Source organism: Orbicella franksi, chromosome 3, assembly GCF_964199315.1.
Source record: "Orbicella franksi chromosome 3, jaOrbFran1.1, whole genome shotgun sequence".
Lineage (NCBI taxonomy): Eukaryota > Metazoa > Cnidaria > Anthozoa > Scleractinia > Merulinidae > Orbicella > Orbicella franksi.
In genome coordinates this window covers 3,910,215-3,926,820 of record NC_138147.1, presented here as the reverse complement: position 1 = coordinate 3,926,820, position 16,606 = coordinate 3,910,215, and the positions used below count along the sequence as shown (strand labels likewise).

General features: G+C 39.4%; 2 protein-coding genes across 3 annotated transcripts in view; both read right to left on the bottom strand.

Moving 5' to 3' along the window:
- Window positions 1-973: 973 nt before the first annotated feature.
- LOC145480741 (retinoschisin-like) lies at window positions 974-5,159 on the bottom strand. 2 transcript variants are annotated; one of them, XM_081459061.1, is made up of 7 exons: window positions 5,013-5,159; window positions 4,365-4,416; window positions 3,902-4,083; window positions 3,480-3,626; window positions 2,463-2,604; window positions 2,191-2,352; window positions 974-1,059 (listed from the first exon to the last, which is right to left on the bottom strand). In XM_081459061.1, the coding sequence occupies exons 1-7, from the start codon at window positions 5,157-5,159 to the stop codon at window positions 1,043-1,045; spliced, it is 849 nt and encodes a 282-aa protein (XP_081315187.1). In that variant the 3' UTR covers window positions 974-1,042. The 2 variants fall into 2 exon arrangements, with proteins under 2 accessions (XP_081315187.1, XP_081315185.1); XM_081459059.1 differs by lacking the exon at window positions 974-1,059 and having other exon boundaries at window positions 1,694-2,352.
- A 2,236-nt stretch (window positions 5,160-7,395) lies between these two features.
- The window catches only part of LOC145480739 (uncharacterized), a 35,380-nt gene continuing 26,169 nt past the window's right edge, over window positions 7,396-16,606 (bottom strand). Inside the window, exons 46-55 of the mRNA XM_081459056.1 lie at window positions 15,839-15,968; window positions 15,099-15,125; window positions 14,124-14,171; window positions 13,908-13,961; window positions 13,612-13,665; window positions 13,409-13,462; window positions 13,205-13,258; window positions 11,978-12,507; window positions 11,041-11,227; window positions 7,396-10,333 (exon numbers count right to left, since the gene is read on the bottom strand). Of these exons, the coding sequence (XP_081315182.1) occupies window positions 10,320-10,333; window positions 11,041-11,227; window positions 11,978-12,507; window positions 13,205-13,258; window positions 13,409-13,462; window positions 13,612-13,665; window positions 13,908-13,961; window positions 14,124-14,171; window positions 15,099-15,125; window positions 15,839-15,968 (1,152 nt within the window). The 3' untranslated portion in view covers window positions 7,396-10,319. The remainder of the gene's footprint in view (window positions 10,334-11,040; window positions 11,228-11,977; window positions 12,508-13,204; window positions 13,259-13,408; window positions 13,463-13,611; window positions 13,666-13,907; window positions 13,962-14,123; window positions 14,172-15,098; window positions 15,126-15,838; window positions 15,969-16,606) is intronic.

Below are 16,606 nucleotides of genomic sequence, written 5' to 3'. Positions count from 1 at the left end.
TCACTGTTAGAGACAAACACTGTGAAGTTTAAGGTGGCTCTAAACGGTTTCCAACACTTAAATTTGGATGAGTTGTTATAACCACTCTTTATCACTTGATGCTACAATCATGGTACCTAAAAACTGCTCAATCACTGGTGAACACGCTCTTATCATTTTCCTGGCACAATAGGTTACCATAGCAACAGTATGACCTCCTAAAAACACCTTTAATTACTGCTTTAGGGGCTTATAATTCAAAAACGGCACGGTGAAATTTTTTAAAATTATCAACTTTTGATAAGCATGATAAGACGCAACTTTTGGCAAAGTTTAAAAAAAATTCTGTACTTGGGATTCAGAGCCACCTTAATTTTTCGAAAATTTAAGGTGGCTCTGAACCCCATGTACAGAATGTTTTTAAACTTTGCCAAAAGTTGCGTCTTATCATACTTATCAAATGTTGATAATATAAAAAAATATCACCGTGCTGTTTTTGAATTATAAGCCCCTAAAGCAGTAATTAAAGGTGTTTTTACGAGGTCATACTGTTGCTATGGTAACCTATTGTGCCACGAAAATGATAGGAACGTGTTCACCAATGATTGAGCAGTTTTTTGATACCATGATTATAGCATCAAGTGATAAAGAGTAGTTATAACGACCCATCCAAATATAAGTACTTGAAACTCTTTAGAGCCACCTTAAGTGCCTCGACCAAGAAAACAATACAAGGAGCCCGGGCAGAGTTCGAAACCGAACGGTATGAGGATTCATTAGCTGCCGCACCTTCCTCCCCTGGGGAAACTTTTTTTAAAAACAGTTAAATTATATAAATATAACATATATTAAATATATGCTAAAATATATCAGCAACGCCACGAAGGCGTTACTACAAGAAAGAACAATGACACTTGAGAGGTTTTCTGTGTATAAAGGCTATATATATCTTAACATTGTATTCAAAGATTTTAACGACACAGTCAGGCACAAGCTGTTTATCTAAGGAGACAATCCGCTACTGTTGTGCACGACTTGACCTCTGGACTATCTTTATTCACTTTTATTTCAAGCTTTCATCTGTTGAGAGAGGGTGATATTAGTCTATTTCAGAATCTCCCTAATGATAGACACCTCCCTGACACCCGTTGTAGATCGAAGTGATCGGCTTTAATTAGTACTTGACAAGAAAAGCTCTTAAGGTCGGTCGAGAGTGTAGAAGCAAGGAGAGTAGAGGGGCGGTTGGTACTAGGTCTTTGCAGATTTAACCATTCCTGGTGTATCGTACCTTTTGACTAAATCATTGGTTTGTTTCAAAAACTAAGAAAAACGCCGTGGATGAAATTCTCTGATTTGACTGATCTGCACATGGAATAGTGGCTCAAAACAGTTTCCAGCACTTATATCTGGATGGGTCGTTATAGCCACTCTTTATCACTTGATGCTACAATCATGGTATGAAAAAACTGCCCAAGCATTGGTGAACACGTTGTCATCATTTTCATGACACAACAGGTTACCATAGCAACAGTACGACCTCCTAAAAACACCCTTAATTACAGCTTTACGGGCTTATAATTCAAAATGGGCACGGTGAATTTTTTTATATTATCAACTTTTCGAAAATTTAAGGTGGCTCTGAGCCCCATGTACGGAATTTTTTTTAAACTTTGCCAAAAGTTGTGTCTTATCATACCTATCAAAAGTTGATAATTAAAAAAATTTTCACCGTGCCGGTTTTGAATTATAAGCCCCTAAAGCTGTAATTAAGGGTGTTTTTAGGAGGTCATACTGTTGCTATGGTAACCTATTGTGTCACCAAAATGATACCAACATGTTCACCAATGCTTGGGCAGTTTTTTGATACCATGATTGTGGCATCAAGTGATAAAGAGTGGTTATAACGACCCATCCAAATCTAAGTGTTGGAAACTGTTTTGAGCCACCTTAAAACAGAGGAGACTTTGTAATCTACCTGCAGTTATTGTTTCCCTGTGATTGATCTAAATCAGCGATAATTTGTCACCATACGCCATGACTGCAGAATAAGACGAGGTCTGAGACGAGGTGGTTTCACAAAGGCGCGTTAAAAGTGCAAGTGCAAGCAGTGTTCATGTAACAAGCCATAAAAAAAAAGAATCGTAAATTAAACAAACCAGGCTGCCTAAGTTAGGGCAAATATGCAGGGCCAAAATTGGTTAGCAAACAAACCTAAGCAGTCTCCCCATTCGCCATCTTTATCATAGTTGTATGTTGTTGCACACCACTTCCTTCCAAAAGTAAACGAGCTTGATGTGCATGTGAAGAACCTTTCTCCTTCGTACAGAAACGGAAACACACAGCATTTGTTGTCTGTTGTCCTTACAGTGCAATCTGAAGAAAACGGAGAAAATGGCGATTTAAAAAGATGAAACAATTGATCAATTTCTGAGACGCACTGGCAAAGTTTTAGCAGACGATACTCTGTTCTCGTATTGACTTACTAGCAGGTTGGCCATAGACCTCAAGGCGCATGCACGGCCAGCTGTGCCATTCCTTGGGAACAAACCGGATAAACAGGGCTAAAACCGGTTGATCCAGGTTAATTTTTAACATGTCCTTGGCGTTAGTGTTACCGGAAAAAACCTATAAAAATAACAAACGGATCACAAAATGTTAAAATTAACTTCATTCTGACACATCATAAAAATTGTAAACTACAACGAAACTTTCTTTCGCCTAAATGGACTGCTTCAATTATATCAAAACAAAACGACTAGTTTCTAAGAAACGTTTATGCTTCGTCGGCGAGGGATGAAACACCTTGTTGATTATCAGCTTGCAGTTGATAAAGTGGTGAATTTGGACGGCTGACTTTTTCAGCGTTAGCCTTTTGGTCGGAGCCGGAACGTAGTAATCTTTTAACTTTGTCGTTATCATATGTTATTTAGAAAACAACCCTAAGAAAATACGCGCGTTGATTGGTTAAAAATCGTGTTTCTATAACTCGATGGAAACACAGAACTAGCACGAGCTGTTGACGTAATGATGGCGCGAGCAAAGAGAATTTATATTTTGATGATCAAAGTAAACAAGCTGTTTTTCTTTTTTACGTCGCCGTGTTCACTTTCGCTCGTGAAAGTTTGGGAGAACGAGAAATCGTCATCTAAATCCTCTTCACAGACACTTCAAAAACGCCAAGAAGCGGCCTCATTTTGTTAACAAGGGCACACTGCTACGCTACTCACTATCTATCACAGAATAGATAGTCAGTAGAGTAGCCAATCAGAGAACGGCATTTGTGATAGAACGCTAGTAGATTTATACTAAAACTCGATAGAAACACCGTACATGTTTTCTATTTCTTAAATATTTTCCTAAGTTTTTATTGAAGCATTTATCTATTTATGTACACTTGTGAAACGTTTCGGCCAATCGAAACTGGATGTACATGTACAGTATAACAACTGGCTGATAAAAAAAAAACGACGGCAAGTAGTTTCTTCGTCAGTCTTATTTACCTTGTTTGTACCATTTTCCTTGTATGTTTCCCAGTTCTCTCTGTCCAGTGACGTCTGAATCTCGTATTTCGTGACGTAATCTGTATCGTATTGAGAAGATCCCTGCGTGGCTACTGCGCAGACTCCAGAACGCTGAGGAAGTTCGACCTGATAATGAGAACGAAAAAGAGTGCATTACACCTTTATTATCAACGGAGAATGGTCGCTGTCATCATCATTATCATTATCGTCGTCGAAATCGTGACGGCGTCATTGCCGTCATTGTTATCGTTATCGTCATCATCCACGACACGTCATTGATCTCAGTGTCTTGTGTATCATGAAAATCGCTGACAATAACAACAGCAAACGATTCCTTGACTAGCTAGCTAGGAAGCACAAAAAATATCCCCAGCCATCCAAAATCATGTTTGCTCTCTGACCTGGAGGTATGGATTCGGATCCTTTTCTGGTCTGTTTGCACACCAAGAACCTTTCTGATTGTTCAGTCGTCCTTGAAATGGAGCGAAAGTGATATACGGTGAATACCAAGAAGAGGCAAGAATTCCTCCGCCAGAGATTGCATCATTTTCCATTCCCAGGGGATTGCCGCGGCAAGCGACATCTGCAAGAAAAGTCAACGGAAATGTAATTTTACCCCCAAAGAGTCCGAATGATCTTTTATGCAACTCTAAAAGGTCAGAATTATTACAAACTAAAATCTTATTTCTTTTGTTTCTGGTAGTATTTTGTGCTTTGGTGGTTGATTCACTCCGCTAAAACCAGGGACTGACCAGGCTTTACCGGTTTACTCATCTGTGATAGAAAAAGAACCGGTTTTTAAGACTAGTCATATACGTTATGCCGCCCCACTTTCATCAGGTGACTACGACTAACAATATATACCTTTACAATCCTTTTTAAATTGCTTGCATTGGTAGGTGTTCCAATATTCGTACTACAACGAGAAGAAGAATAAATAAAGCATTTACCTCTTAAATAATAACTAAAATAGCATTTAGTCTAACCTAAAGAGTTTGATTTTGTCGTCCTTACTACCTACGAATCTAATGCTTTTAAGACGACCACGTCAAAGATGATGGATTTGTGAGCAGATTACAAGACTGAAAAATTAATGTCAAAACAAAGTTAGAAGTCAGTTCTTTACTTCAAAGTTGCACATTTTACGTACTTTTCATTGATTCCAACTCGTCCACCAATATTTCAGAACAAGTCGAGCTAATCCTCCTTAATTGTTATTCAAATTCGAAAACCACGCAAACCAAATTGTTTAAATTCGAAGTAAGAACAGATCTGCTGCATGTCTAAATGGGTTGTTTCGGCAAATTTAATTACTCATAGATTTTATCTTTCTTATTCTTCTCCAGTACACTAATACTCAAGAAACACTCTGAAATTTGCCCCACCAACATGGTTGCATGGCAACGTCTTTAGGGATAACCGCTGAGTCAATCACTATTACAGACCGAGTACGGAGTTCTAAAACTGACTTTTACAAAGAAGCTTATCTTGGACACGGAAAAGCAAACTTACCGAAGTTTCCGATTGACCATAGTAATTTACAACCTCTTTAAACATACATCCCTCTTCATAACACTCTTCATCGATGTTATCTCCGATAATCCCAAAAAAGTTCGACGCGTCGTCCTTGTCCATTACGAACTCCTTTCGCTGAAGCATTCGGCCTGCACAGACAAAGAGACTGATTTTTAAATATTTACAGAAGTATTGGGTTAGTGTGCATGGAGAATACAATTGATAATTAGCTAAATTCTCTACTTCTTGACAGCCCTCGTTTTGTTGGTTTGTGAAAACTCTATAATCTAAGAGCTGTTTCCTTGGCAGGAGGCAATGGAGATCTTTTCTCCCGAAGTCACAAAACTTGATTTTACTTTTGACGAATCTAAACTATTTTTCACGATTCGAGGGAAACGCACTTTCACGCAGTATGGCGTCATGCACGATTCACGGAAGGGTTTGACCGACCACAAACATGGCCAATCACAGAGTCACGAAATATTCTTACTGCATCTCACCTATATAGATCTATATAGGGGCATAGAGCTAAACCCCAATTCACTTCACTTTTAGCCATCCCCCCCCCCGGGGGTATTGGAAGGGGGAAAATATCCCCAAATAGCCTAATATCCATGCATCAATACAAAAGAGCGGAAAATTCGCCTAAGTATGAGTTACAATTTTCCACATTTTGGTAACCAGCGTACATGCATACATCTGCTATTTCCTGAAAGCTACGTTTTGGCCGTGCGAAGAGTGTTCCCGCCTTTTGCGTGCCTAAAATGCGTGAACGCTTGATACGTAGACTAGAGTGACTGCGATATTAGACATAATACGAGAAGGTTTGGCTCAGCACTTACTGGCCCGGAGCACAGCAACGCCTTGTGTTTTCATAGCTGGTGCGTAAGGGCAAGCTTAACCAAATCCTTAAAAAAACTTAGTCTGGGCTCGCTTGTTCAGAACGCGCGACTAGTGCTAATATGAAACAATCTTGATCCAGCACGGTAACAGCTTTTGGTCACCGATTTGAATTTATCAAAACCTGATTTTGAGCTAAACATGGTTAGATGTATGAAATTATCCTAGTAGTCAGACGTGATGATATTAAAAAAACTAAAAACTACTCAAAATTGTTATCACTGACTAAGAATTATAAAGTGGGACGTTAAAGCAACAATACTGCAACCTTCTTCAGCAATAATGTCACAGTATTTTAACGCAAAATTTCCCATTTTATATCGTTAGTCAAGGACAATTTTTTTTTTTAGTTTTATTTCACATAGTTAGATGTAGTAAGCGACAATGAGATCGAAAATTTAAAAAATAGCTCTTCCTGAAAAAAAGAATGTTATCTTCTAGTCTTTAGAAGTTGTTTTATTATGGCCTGGCAGCGGGATTTATCATACCGGGTCACTTTTTCAATTTATTTTTTCAACCTATATTTCTCCTCTGATTGCTTATTGATGTATAATTTTGCTCTCTATTGACAGACAAAGGAAAAAGAAGAATTAGCTTACCATGACTTGATCCAGGCAATACCAGTAGGACAGCAAATGACAATAACATCAGCATTTTACACTAAGTCTAAAAATATTCCAGTTGTATTAAATAATAATTCTTTTGGACACCAAACATAAGGTAAATTATGAGAGCAATATTTCCAGCTCAAGAGCAAAAAAATAAGATGCACATGAGACAATAATGTTATTGTTCTAGATCGGTTGCTTAACCACAATAACTTGATAGAAGATTTCCCAATGCTTGCGTCTATTGTTTCTTTGACGCATAGACTATTGTTGATTTCGACGTCTATGCAATGTCGTTTTGAGGGAACGACATTCTCTTTTATTTCAATATTAACTCAGCCAACGGTTTTCTTTGCAAAAAGCGATCAAACGAAGAATGCAGAGAAATTATGATTATTTAGTGGTTAAAGTTGACGAGCTCTGTGAAAATGATTCTTTTTTCATAGGTAAAACAGAACCGGGCACAAATCTTGAAGCAACGGTGCAACACGCGTTTTCAAATACTTTCATTTAAATATTTTCTCCATACAAATGCAAGTTTGGTTTTTGAACTTAGCAAAAGATACGATAATTAAACCATGTTATTAACATCGTTAAAAATGAAAGACGGGCCGGCAACTGTGACCTAATAACACAGCAAATTTAACTAGTAAAAGGTGTATTGATACACACTCACAACAAAATGGTTACATCATAAATAAGTAAATGGTATAAGTTCGATTTTTTTCCTTACCGTATCAACTGGTGTCGTTAACACTCACTACAAGAAGCAACTGCTCACACGAATATTACACCATGATATCTATCAATTTAAAGCCATTATTTAATCAGCCTTATTAAGCTCCGTCGAACCATAAAAGCCTCTGTTTAATTTGTTAACAATTGCAACTTATTTGAATGATAATGCGAATTGAACACGAAACGGCGAAGAACTTCGTGTTTGACTGGGAAAGTTTACACGGAGATTACACAGGCGGAAAAGAATAATTCCAAGTAAAATCCTGCAAATAATCTTTACTGAGAAATTAAATCTTATGCATATTGCCAATCGGACATAATTTAGACTGTTCACAGTCCCCTATTTTTCCGTGACATCGTAGATGTCGACAGTTGAACTCCACGGGCCGCCATCTTGGTCTTTTGATGCGAGCGGCACTGGAGGGAGTACAAAATGCCCGTGGGTAGGGGTGGTGGAGGACAGGGCTGGCGGAAAAAATAGGGAGACTGAAACAGTTTCGCTCTGCCTCGTGTTCAAGGGGCGCGACCGCCAGGTTGGCGCCTCCGTTAGTCAAATCAAATAACAATCTCCTTCCCTGAGAAAAAACCTGTCAAATCAGGGATGATGATATGAATACATGTTACTGTGTTGTGAATTTCGAAACATTTTGAAGGTTTAATAAGTTGTGTCAAATGAATGCAAGACGGAAGAACTCTTCTCTGACTCCAAAAAAAGCAGCAAAGCCCGCAGAGAATTCCAATTATTCAGATGCGTGCCGTCTTTGTGGCATTAATTGTAAAATGTCAGTCGGAAATAAGAACAACCAACGGAGCTTTCAGCCATTTCCTTCGCCAAACGAAACTTTGATATTTTAAACTCTTGCCAAAACCAGTTGGAAGAACCGCCAAAACATCTTTTCCTTCGAGTAAACGAGAAACGGCCTCCTTTTGCTCGTGCTTTAACACCAATCCTCCAAGACAAGAAGCACACAGACGATCAAAATCAAAACATTCTCCAGAATATTCTCTTGAAATCGATACCATTTTGGCCTGAGCCGCGAAGTGATGAATGTCACTTTCTGTCAATAAAGTTGTCAACGCTCTGCTACGCACTGATGAACTCTATTGTCCCTTCGACCAATCAGGTGTTGCCGTTGCTGGAGCAACTAACGCAGCGAACACCAGACAGAGTGGAGCTGTTGCAGTCTCCCTATTTTTTCTGCCCCGTCACCCCCACGCTATTAACCCCACCGCCACTACCCTTGGGCATTTTGTACTCTCCCCAGTTTCGCTCGCATCAAGAGACCAAGATGGCGGCCCATCGAACTCAATGATCGACATCTACGATCTCACGGAAAAATAGAGGACTGTGAACAGTCTAGACATAATTTCGTCCACCAAATTTTTGATAATGTGAATATTCTGCTTAGAAGCAACAGGGGTCACGTGACCTAACTCCCTCCAAATAAAAGTTTACTGACTCAATGAACTAATAACTAATTTTATACATGTTGCGGAGTTTTTTTAGGGGGGGTTGTATTTGAGAATTTATACTCATCAGCAGGGTCGTAATATTTAGTATCAAAACCGTCTGAAACGATATCGCGCACGCATCCAGTCTATAAGGAAAAGCAAGCTGCATGGTAGCAGAAGGTGAAGGTAGACCTTGCTCCAGTCTTAGGAGTCGAAGGCGCCAGGCGGCGTCTTAGTGTGTTTAGACGCTCTGCTCCTGTCTTTGCTGTGTAGCATGAAGCAATTAAAAATAGTGCTACTCCCCTGGGGGGAATGTTATTACATCCGGAAGGTTATCTTTACCTACCGTGGGAACGCATGGGCTCCTGTGCAGTCAGCATTTGTTTGATTATCCATTTATTGTTAAACCTCGTTCCCAGGGTCCTCTTCTTCACATCTCCTTGAGCGAGAGGGGACTAAAAGGAGAGGACCCTGGGAACTAGGCTGTGGTGTGTCTGGGTGGATGTGGAAGAAGGCACTGTGAGAGTTTAAGTGTCGTATCCAAGGAAACAATACAGAGCACATATTATCTCTCTCCATTTAGTAAAATGCTTACACCCGCGAGGAAAACTGCAAGAATATATTCCTCACTTGTAAGTTAACAAATGGGTTTTGACATATCAAGAAACTGTACAAATAAGAATATCAAGCTCTTTATTGCAAATTTACTACAAATTCTTATGGCTTGACAGCACAATTGTTAGAGATCATTAAAAAAATAGCGTAACAATTCCCCTCAGTTTCTCAAGAATACTGATTTTAAGGGGCCTACGAAGAAATCATTGATAATTACATAACAAAGAATGTATATTCACATTATTTGCTTCCTTATAACACTACCTTGAATTCAGCAAAGGTATTAATTTGTAAATTGCTTAAATTAATGCAGCTACACCTTATTTCGAAGATATTCGCTTTTGAATGCTAATGCCGCATTACACAAAATTGTCCCCTCTAATTACTGTTAAGAGTAACCACGAGGATTTTAGTCAACTTGACAAGTTAGTAGCTACTCTAGGAACAAAATATCAATACGATAAAAAAATAGAAATTAAGTTAAGTCATTTGATTCATTGAACTGCTAGCATAATGCCAGATTTTTGTCGTTCGTTTGTTAATGTGATCGTTGGTTTGCTTCATGAGGGTGTACAGAATTTGCCTTACACATTTCAGGTAAATTCGTAACTGTCAGTTGAGCATGAAAGTTTGCCTTTTTGTCTTTTGCTAGAATGAGGTGTGATTTGTCAGCTAAATCACGTGACCTAAGTGTCTCCCTTGATTACTTGTCATTTTAAATTTTCGTCATTTGCGAAATGTAAGTTAACCCTTTTAAATTCTTTTAAAATTTCCCTTGTTTTTTACGGTTTTCACGTTCAAAAGATACTCCCGTCTTAGCCATAAATCAACAAAATGCCCTTTGCATCTCAAAGTACACCATTTCAAAATTTCCACGCAAATAGTTACATCCTTCACCAATTCTTGTAACTAGACATTAGCCAAGTTAATTAGATAGATGATCTCAATAGTGGAAATGAACAAGACCACCGGTGATTGGCTGGTTTTTCTCCTACGCATTGGCACCTGTCAATCAAACACAAATATCACTTTATGTTTGTCGATGAATCGATTTCACAGATAACTTAACTCCTAGGGGAGACTCTCATATGCTGGTCTCTGCTCGTCCGAAAAATTGAATAAAACTCCTAAACGAAACCAATTCGGGCGTGGCTTGAGCCTTATTTTACTCCAGCCGCTTTTCAGGAAATTAGCGCGCGCTAATGAACCGGACTCGAGAGATCCTAAAGATACTTTTACAGCTAAAAGTAGTGGTGTTTCGTCATGAACACCTAAGCGAGCCCAAGTTCCTTGATTTTATACCCCTAAGCGAGACCACGACCATCCCCGACCTTTTCAAATGAGAGGTCCACTCCCCCTAGGGGGTCTTAACTATACTGAACAGTAGTACTTGTACAGCACCATCACCCGATGCCATCTTGGAACGGTTTTTCTGTGTAACTGCGTTTGCATTACGCCTGCTCAACCTTAATCTGAGTCAACAAACTTGTACAGCACTTGCTTCAACAGTTAATGCTAAACAACCTCTTGTTTTCTTTGAAATGCAAAAGTTTCAAGTGCAAATACGCTGCATGTTTATACAAGGATTTATTTCGCGAAATGATTCGTACTTACACCCTACAAATCATTTAGGTGATATATTTGATGTATGGAATTTTGGGGCTAGCGAACCACAGGCACCGAAAATTCTGAAGGTTACTTAAACGACTTACCTTGCGTAGTAGATACAATTGAGCCTTTTTCTATCATGTCTTCAATCACTGTGATGGCTTCTTCATCAAGATCATAAGAAGACGCAACTTTGATCACGCGGTCCGGTGTTCCTAACGCTATTTTGATCAGCTCTGACATGCTAACCTCGTTGCTTATTCCAACTGCGATTATATTCGACGTGCAATTCTGCCAAGAAAAAGAAAAAACAGGCCCTAAATTCGTTTTTTCCCCCATACCTCATCACATTATTTTAAGAGGCTATTTGTCTAGCAAAAGAAGCTGCGCAGCCGAGTGGTTTTCCCGACTGCATATGAAGTCTGGAGGTCCCATCCCCCACCAACTGGAGTTGCTCTTGGAAGTCACGAGTTAAACTCCTCGATCGTGCATGAGAAATAACTAACTAAATAAATAAATAAACAAATAAACAAATAAATAAATAAATAATTTGTCAACTGCCCGGCCTTCTACCAACTGGGGTTTCTTGTAATTTTCCCTTTTATTTGCAATATGGGTTCATTTCACACCAACACTCTGTCGAAGTTTTGCTAACAGCATTGGATAGAAGAATAATTTTTTTCAGTCATAATGTTGAAATAGGCTCTTTCGTGTCTGACTATCGTTTTACATCGATGGGGAGCAGGGATGGCTCAGTGGTAAGAGCGCTCGCCTTCCACCAATGTGGACTGGGTTTGATTCCGGCCCGGTGCCATATGTGGATTGAGTTTGTTGTTGGATCTCTCCTTGCTCCGAGGGTTTTTCTCTGGGTCCTCCGGTTTTCCTCGCTCCACAAAAAGCAGCAACTCCAAATTTCAATTCGACCAGGATAGAGGACTCGCATGAAAACCAGCTAGGGAGGTGTGGCCTCCTCTCTAAATATTGTAATTTGTATTATTTATTTATTTTACTTAATTGTGAGGCATATGTTGGCCTGCTTACCTTCATTATAGGCGTTACAAAGCTGTACGGTATTGATTCGACATCAGTGTTCTCGGAGCTAAACACAATCATTACATTTTCCTCCTCAAGGCGGTCCTTGCATCCCTCGGGACAGAACAGCTTCCTTGAGGCGTACAACATGGCGAGATCAGTACGGTGTCCTCCATATTCAATCGATCGTTTTGATCGATCGCTACCGTGTTCCCCAGGGATATATTTCACCCCGTCGATGACCGATCCAACGTCCAGTCGATCCACATTCTGTAGGGTCATAACAAGGTCGGGTAGATCACTATAAACGATGATTCCAAAATGGACGTCTGTGAAATGCATATTGATCGAAACGACCAGTTGTGATATGAATTGTTTCAGGCGCTCGAATTCGGCAGGGGTTAAACCAAAGGAACTGTCAATCAATATTCCTATGTCCAGGCCTTTTGTTTTGACTTCTGTTGTAGGTGCCGGTGGGGTCACCCGGGAAGAGGGAGTAACAGCTTCTTGTTCTGTTGTAGGCAGTTCACCTTCAGTGGCTGGAACGTTAGAAGAGTTTTATTAGTCATTTTTATAGAATTTATAGTCGCTTCTTTTTTGCTTGCTGCTAAATAAGTACACATTGTGCTTTTAGTAGTTCAGTGGAAACTTATGTTCTTGAATAAGTAGACTTAGTGCAGCAAAATGCTAAAGTTTCCTCATTTTCTACCTCGCAGCAAAGTTTGTCCATTTCCGGCATTACAAATCAGGACTGTCCTCAGATTACTCTGAAACGTTTTTAACGGGTAATGCAATGGAAGCGAAATTACTAAAAACGGAGACTGAGAACAAAGCAGCTTGCAGTTTGAACAACCTGTTTTCTGTTAAGCTTGCCAGTGGAGAAGATTAGGAAACGGGAGATGTCTCAAAACATTGATTAAATCATCACTGCCAGCTTTGCTAAGAATCTTATGTGTTTATAACTCGCAAGGTAGTCATTAAATGATGAGAATCATTTGTATATTCAAATCGCTGCGCTAAGATTGGCAGCCCTCATCTGTCTTCAATGTATAGTCACGGTGGCAGGAAGGTGCCAGGAGTATTGCTACCCTCGGATGGAATGCTAGTTCATCCCAAGACTAATCAATCATTACGTTGTCGGGTTGCCTTAGCATGTGGGGTATAAAACGCCAATCAGCCAATCTTTTTCATTCTTAATATGAAGTTGTCTAATTAAAGATTGGTTTGTAGTCTTACCTGGTGGAACAGCTGTTGTTTCTTTGCTTGGTTCCGCAGTGCTTTCCTCTGTGGCTACACGGAAAAAAAAAAGACTAGCATAAACCTAACCGAGCATTCCATAACAGACAAGAAGAACACAAACAACAAAGCAAGAAATCTATTGACAGATAGTTTAAATTTAATAATCTTTTCTCCTCCTCTCCATGTTGTTTGTAGTCTTACCTGGTGGAACAGCTGTGGTTTCTTCACCTGGTGCTGCAGTGCTCTCCTCTGTAGCTACACGGAACGAAAAAGAATAGCATAAACCTAACTGAACATTTCATAACCGACAACAAGAAAATTAAGACGAAAGCTAGAAATTCCGAATAAATGGTTTGAATTTAATAATCCTTTCTTCTCCTGCTCGATGTTACTTGTTGTCTTACCTGGTGGAGCAGCTGTTGTTTCTTCACCTGGTGCTGCAGTGCTTTCCTCTTTACCTAAATGAAACAAATGACAATGGTAAACCTAATTGAACATTCCATAACAGACAATTTTAAAACCAGTAAGGAAAGTATAAATAACAGATAGTCTGAGCAGACCATGTTCGTATTCTCGGTATCGGACTGGCACTAGCATGAAACAGAGGCTTGCAAGCTAGTTCCAGTCAAGTTCCGGGAATACGAATATGGTCTATTAAATTATCTTTTCTTCTCCTTTTCCATGCTATTTGGAGTCTTACCTGATGGAACAGCTGTTGTTTTTTCACCTGGTGCTGCAGTGCTTTCCTCTGTGGCTACATGAAACAAAAAGGAGTAGCATAAACCTTTTTGAACCTTCCATAACCGGAAACAGGAAGAAATAACTAATAAAAGAAGAAATCCAATAACGGATAGTAACGGACAATTTGAATTGAGTAATCTGTTCCTCTCCTGCTCCAAGTAATTTGGTGTCTTACCTGGTGGAACAGCTGTTGTTTCTTCACCTGGTGCTGCTGTGGTTTCTCCTGTAGCGACATTACACAAAAGAAAAACAAAATACAGTCAAACCTGTATATAACGGCCCTATATATAGCGGTCACCCTGTGTATAACGGTCACTGAACAACTTCCCAAAAATCGTCCCTTGTATTTACTGTTAAGTTGACCTGCATATAGCGGTCACCTGTTTATAACGAAAGCGGTCACCCTTTAGACTTCCTGAATCCACAATTTCATTATCTTTAACCTGTATATAACGGTCACGAAATTGGGTTATGATTAACGAATAATGACAAGCTTTATTCATAAGCTCGTAAAATAGCAGCCACCAAGGCAGAGGTGTCACAAAAATACAAATATTAGTACTGAACATAACTACTGATACATGTCATTGCCTACGTCCGACAAATGCTTGCGGCAGATAACATTTAAGTGTCGTCGCTTTCAAACAATAGTTACTGTAACTGTAACAACACAACTGTACCACACTGTTTTCACTTTCGTTATAGTTTCCTGATTATAACACTGTACTGTAATTATCTGTCTCAAATTGTTGTCAATAAATGTAAGTTGAGTGATTTTCCACTTGAAAACGTTGTTCATTAGCTTTCAGTAGACTTTTACTGCACCTCCCTAAAAGTACACCACGGACATTTTATGGGCCTTTTTTATCGTGTTTATTTCGTTGCTGTTACTCGTTATTGTCAATAAAACGCAAACTGAGTGGTTATTTGCACATAAAAATGCTATTTATTAACTTCCAGGGGAGTTTAAAGCAAACCTGTTTACAGCGGTCACCCTGTATATAACGGTCACCTGGCCATTTCCCAAGGGTGACCGTTATATACAGGTTTGACTGTAATCATTACAGTTGCTTAGAAGTAGGCCACGATATATTTCGTTAAAGCGAATGTAATTTACCATTAGGCAACAAAGAGCTACATGAACTCTCACCTGTTGGATGAGGAAGTTTTGGAATCGCTAAAACATAAAAATATTTTAAAGTTAAGACCAGTCTACCAGTAAAGAAACGTCCTGTAGGCGGGAAGGTCACGCTTCCATGCCGAGCCAACCGAGTGAGAGAACGTTAACATACTATTGCAGCGAACTGTACATGTTTAAATGAGAAATCACAAGGTTCACTCGACGGAGGGCGTCCAAGATGGGGTGACCTCCTGGGGGAGAAGGAGCCTAGTTAGATTTCTTTCATGTTAGACACTTTGTAAATGTCTGACTCACGTAGCTCTCAGGGAGGGAGCCCCTCCTATTGGGAACAACTTCTTTCCATAATAACGTACACTTACTTAGGGAAAAGCATAAACCAGACAGATAAATACTTAACTTATTAAAAGACACTCACAAAAAGAAACAAAAACTGTTTAGAGTCATTTTCGGAAGCCATCTTCTCGAATAGAGAGCAATTTAAGAAGCCGTTTTTCGGTGAAACACGAAGAATAATATCTTCCAAACTGATTTCTTGTTCCAGCCCACATACTGAAATCTGAATAATGGTTTTTGCGGCAACTCAGAATGGTATTTTAAGACTACAATTAACTAAGTGTTTCATTTTAAAAATACTCAATGCAGTCTATCAAATGTAATTTTCCTTCAGCTGCCTCTCAGTGTTCAATTACTAAGTCTGTACATTAGCTTAGTTTATCAGTCAAAGTTATTGGCATACTTCAAGTCCATACCATATATTTCTACCCTCATGCAAGGTTTTTCCACGCTTTCCATTGGATAAATACGAATAAACCGTCCGACAACAGGGCTTGGTAGGCGCTGTTTCGACACTGTCTCTGGATTGACGTTGCCCTCTAAACCCTAAAACAGTTATCAGTAAGAAAAAAGTTATCAGTAAGAATGATGATCATATTGTCCAATATGTTAAGTTTGTATTTTGTTATCGCTCAATGCTATCTGTTAGCCAGTGGGGTCGCCACGAAGCTCTTCGGAACGTCTCACAGGATTGGCTGAGAAAATGATATACAAACAATAGTAACAATGGACCCTAGCCCTAAAACAATAGAGCTTCGTGCTAACAAGATCAAATGGAATTTGAGGTTCTAGAGAGCTTCATGACAACAGAGCCAGTGAAGCGCAGAGCAGGTCCCTTTGGTTTCGTGTAACAGTCACACAACTCTATGCGAACGCGCTCTTATCAGTGCCAAGGAACCTGGAGAGGAAGGATTTGTATAAAGAGGGAACCATATGATTAAATGTCCGCTAAATTTTTCCACAAGTTCCAATTTTGATCTTCCACAAAGAACAACAGCCATGAATGCACATTAGATGGTGTCGACAGTTCAACAGGGACCAAAGCCATTTTATGGTTTGGCTTCATGTTTTCTAGAGCCTAGTCAGTGTTGGAGACAGCTTGGCCGAGTACCTTCAATGCACAATAATCGATACTCGTGGTATACCAAGAGAAATTACACTTGTCACTTAAAGGCTGTGGTGTA

What these genes read in the sequence shown, in the direction of transcription:
- LOC145480741 (XM_081459059.1), bottom strand. Translation starts at nt 5,159, where the DNA reads ATGCTTCAGCGAAAGGAGTTCGTAATGGACAAGGACGACGCGTCGAAC. An exon ending in ATTTAAAAAGGATTGTAAAG is followed by an intron (nt 4,084 to 4,364) that starts GTATATATTGTT and finishes CTTTTCTTGCAG; the next exon opens with ATGTCGCTTGCCGCGGCAAT. An exon ending in ATCCGAATCCATACCTCCAG is followed by an intron (nt 3,627 to 3,901) that starts GTCAGAGAGCAA and finishes TCTCATTATCAG; the next exon opens with GTCGAACTTCCTCAGCGTTC.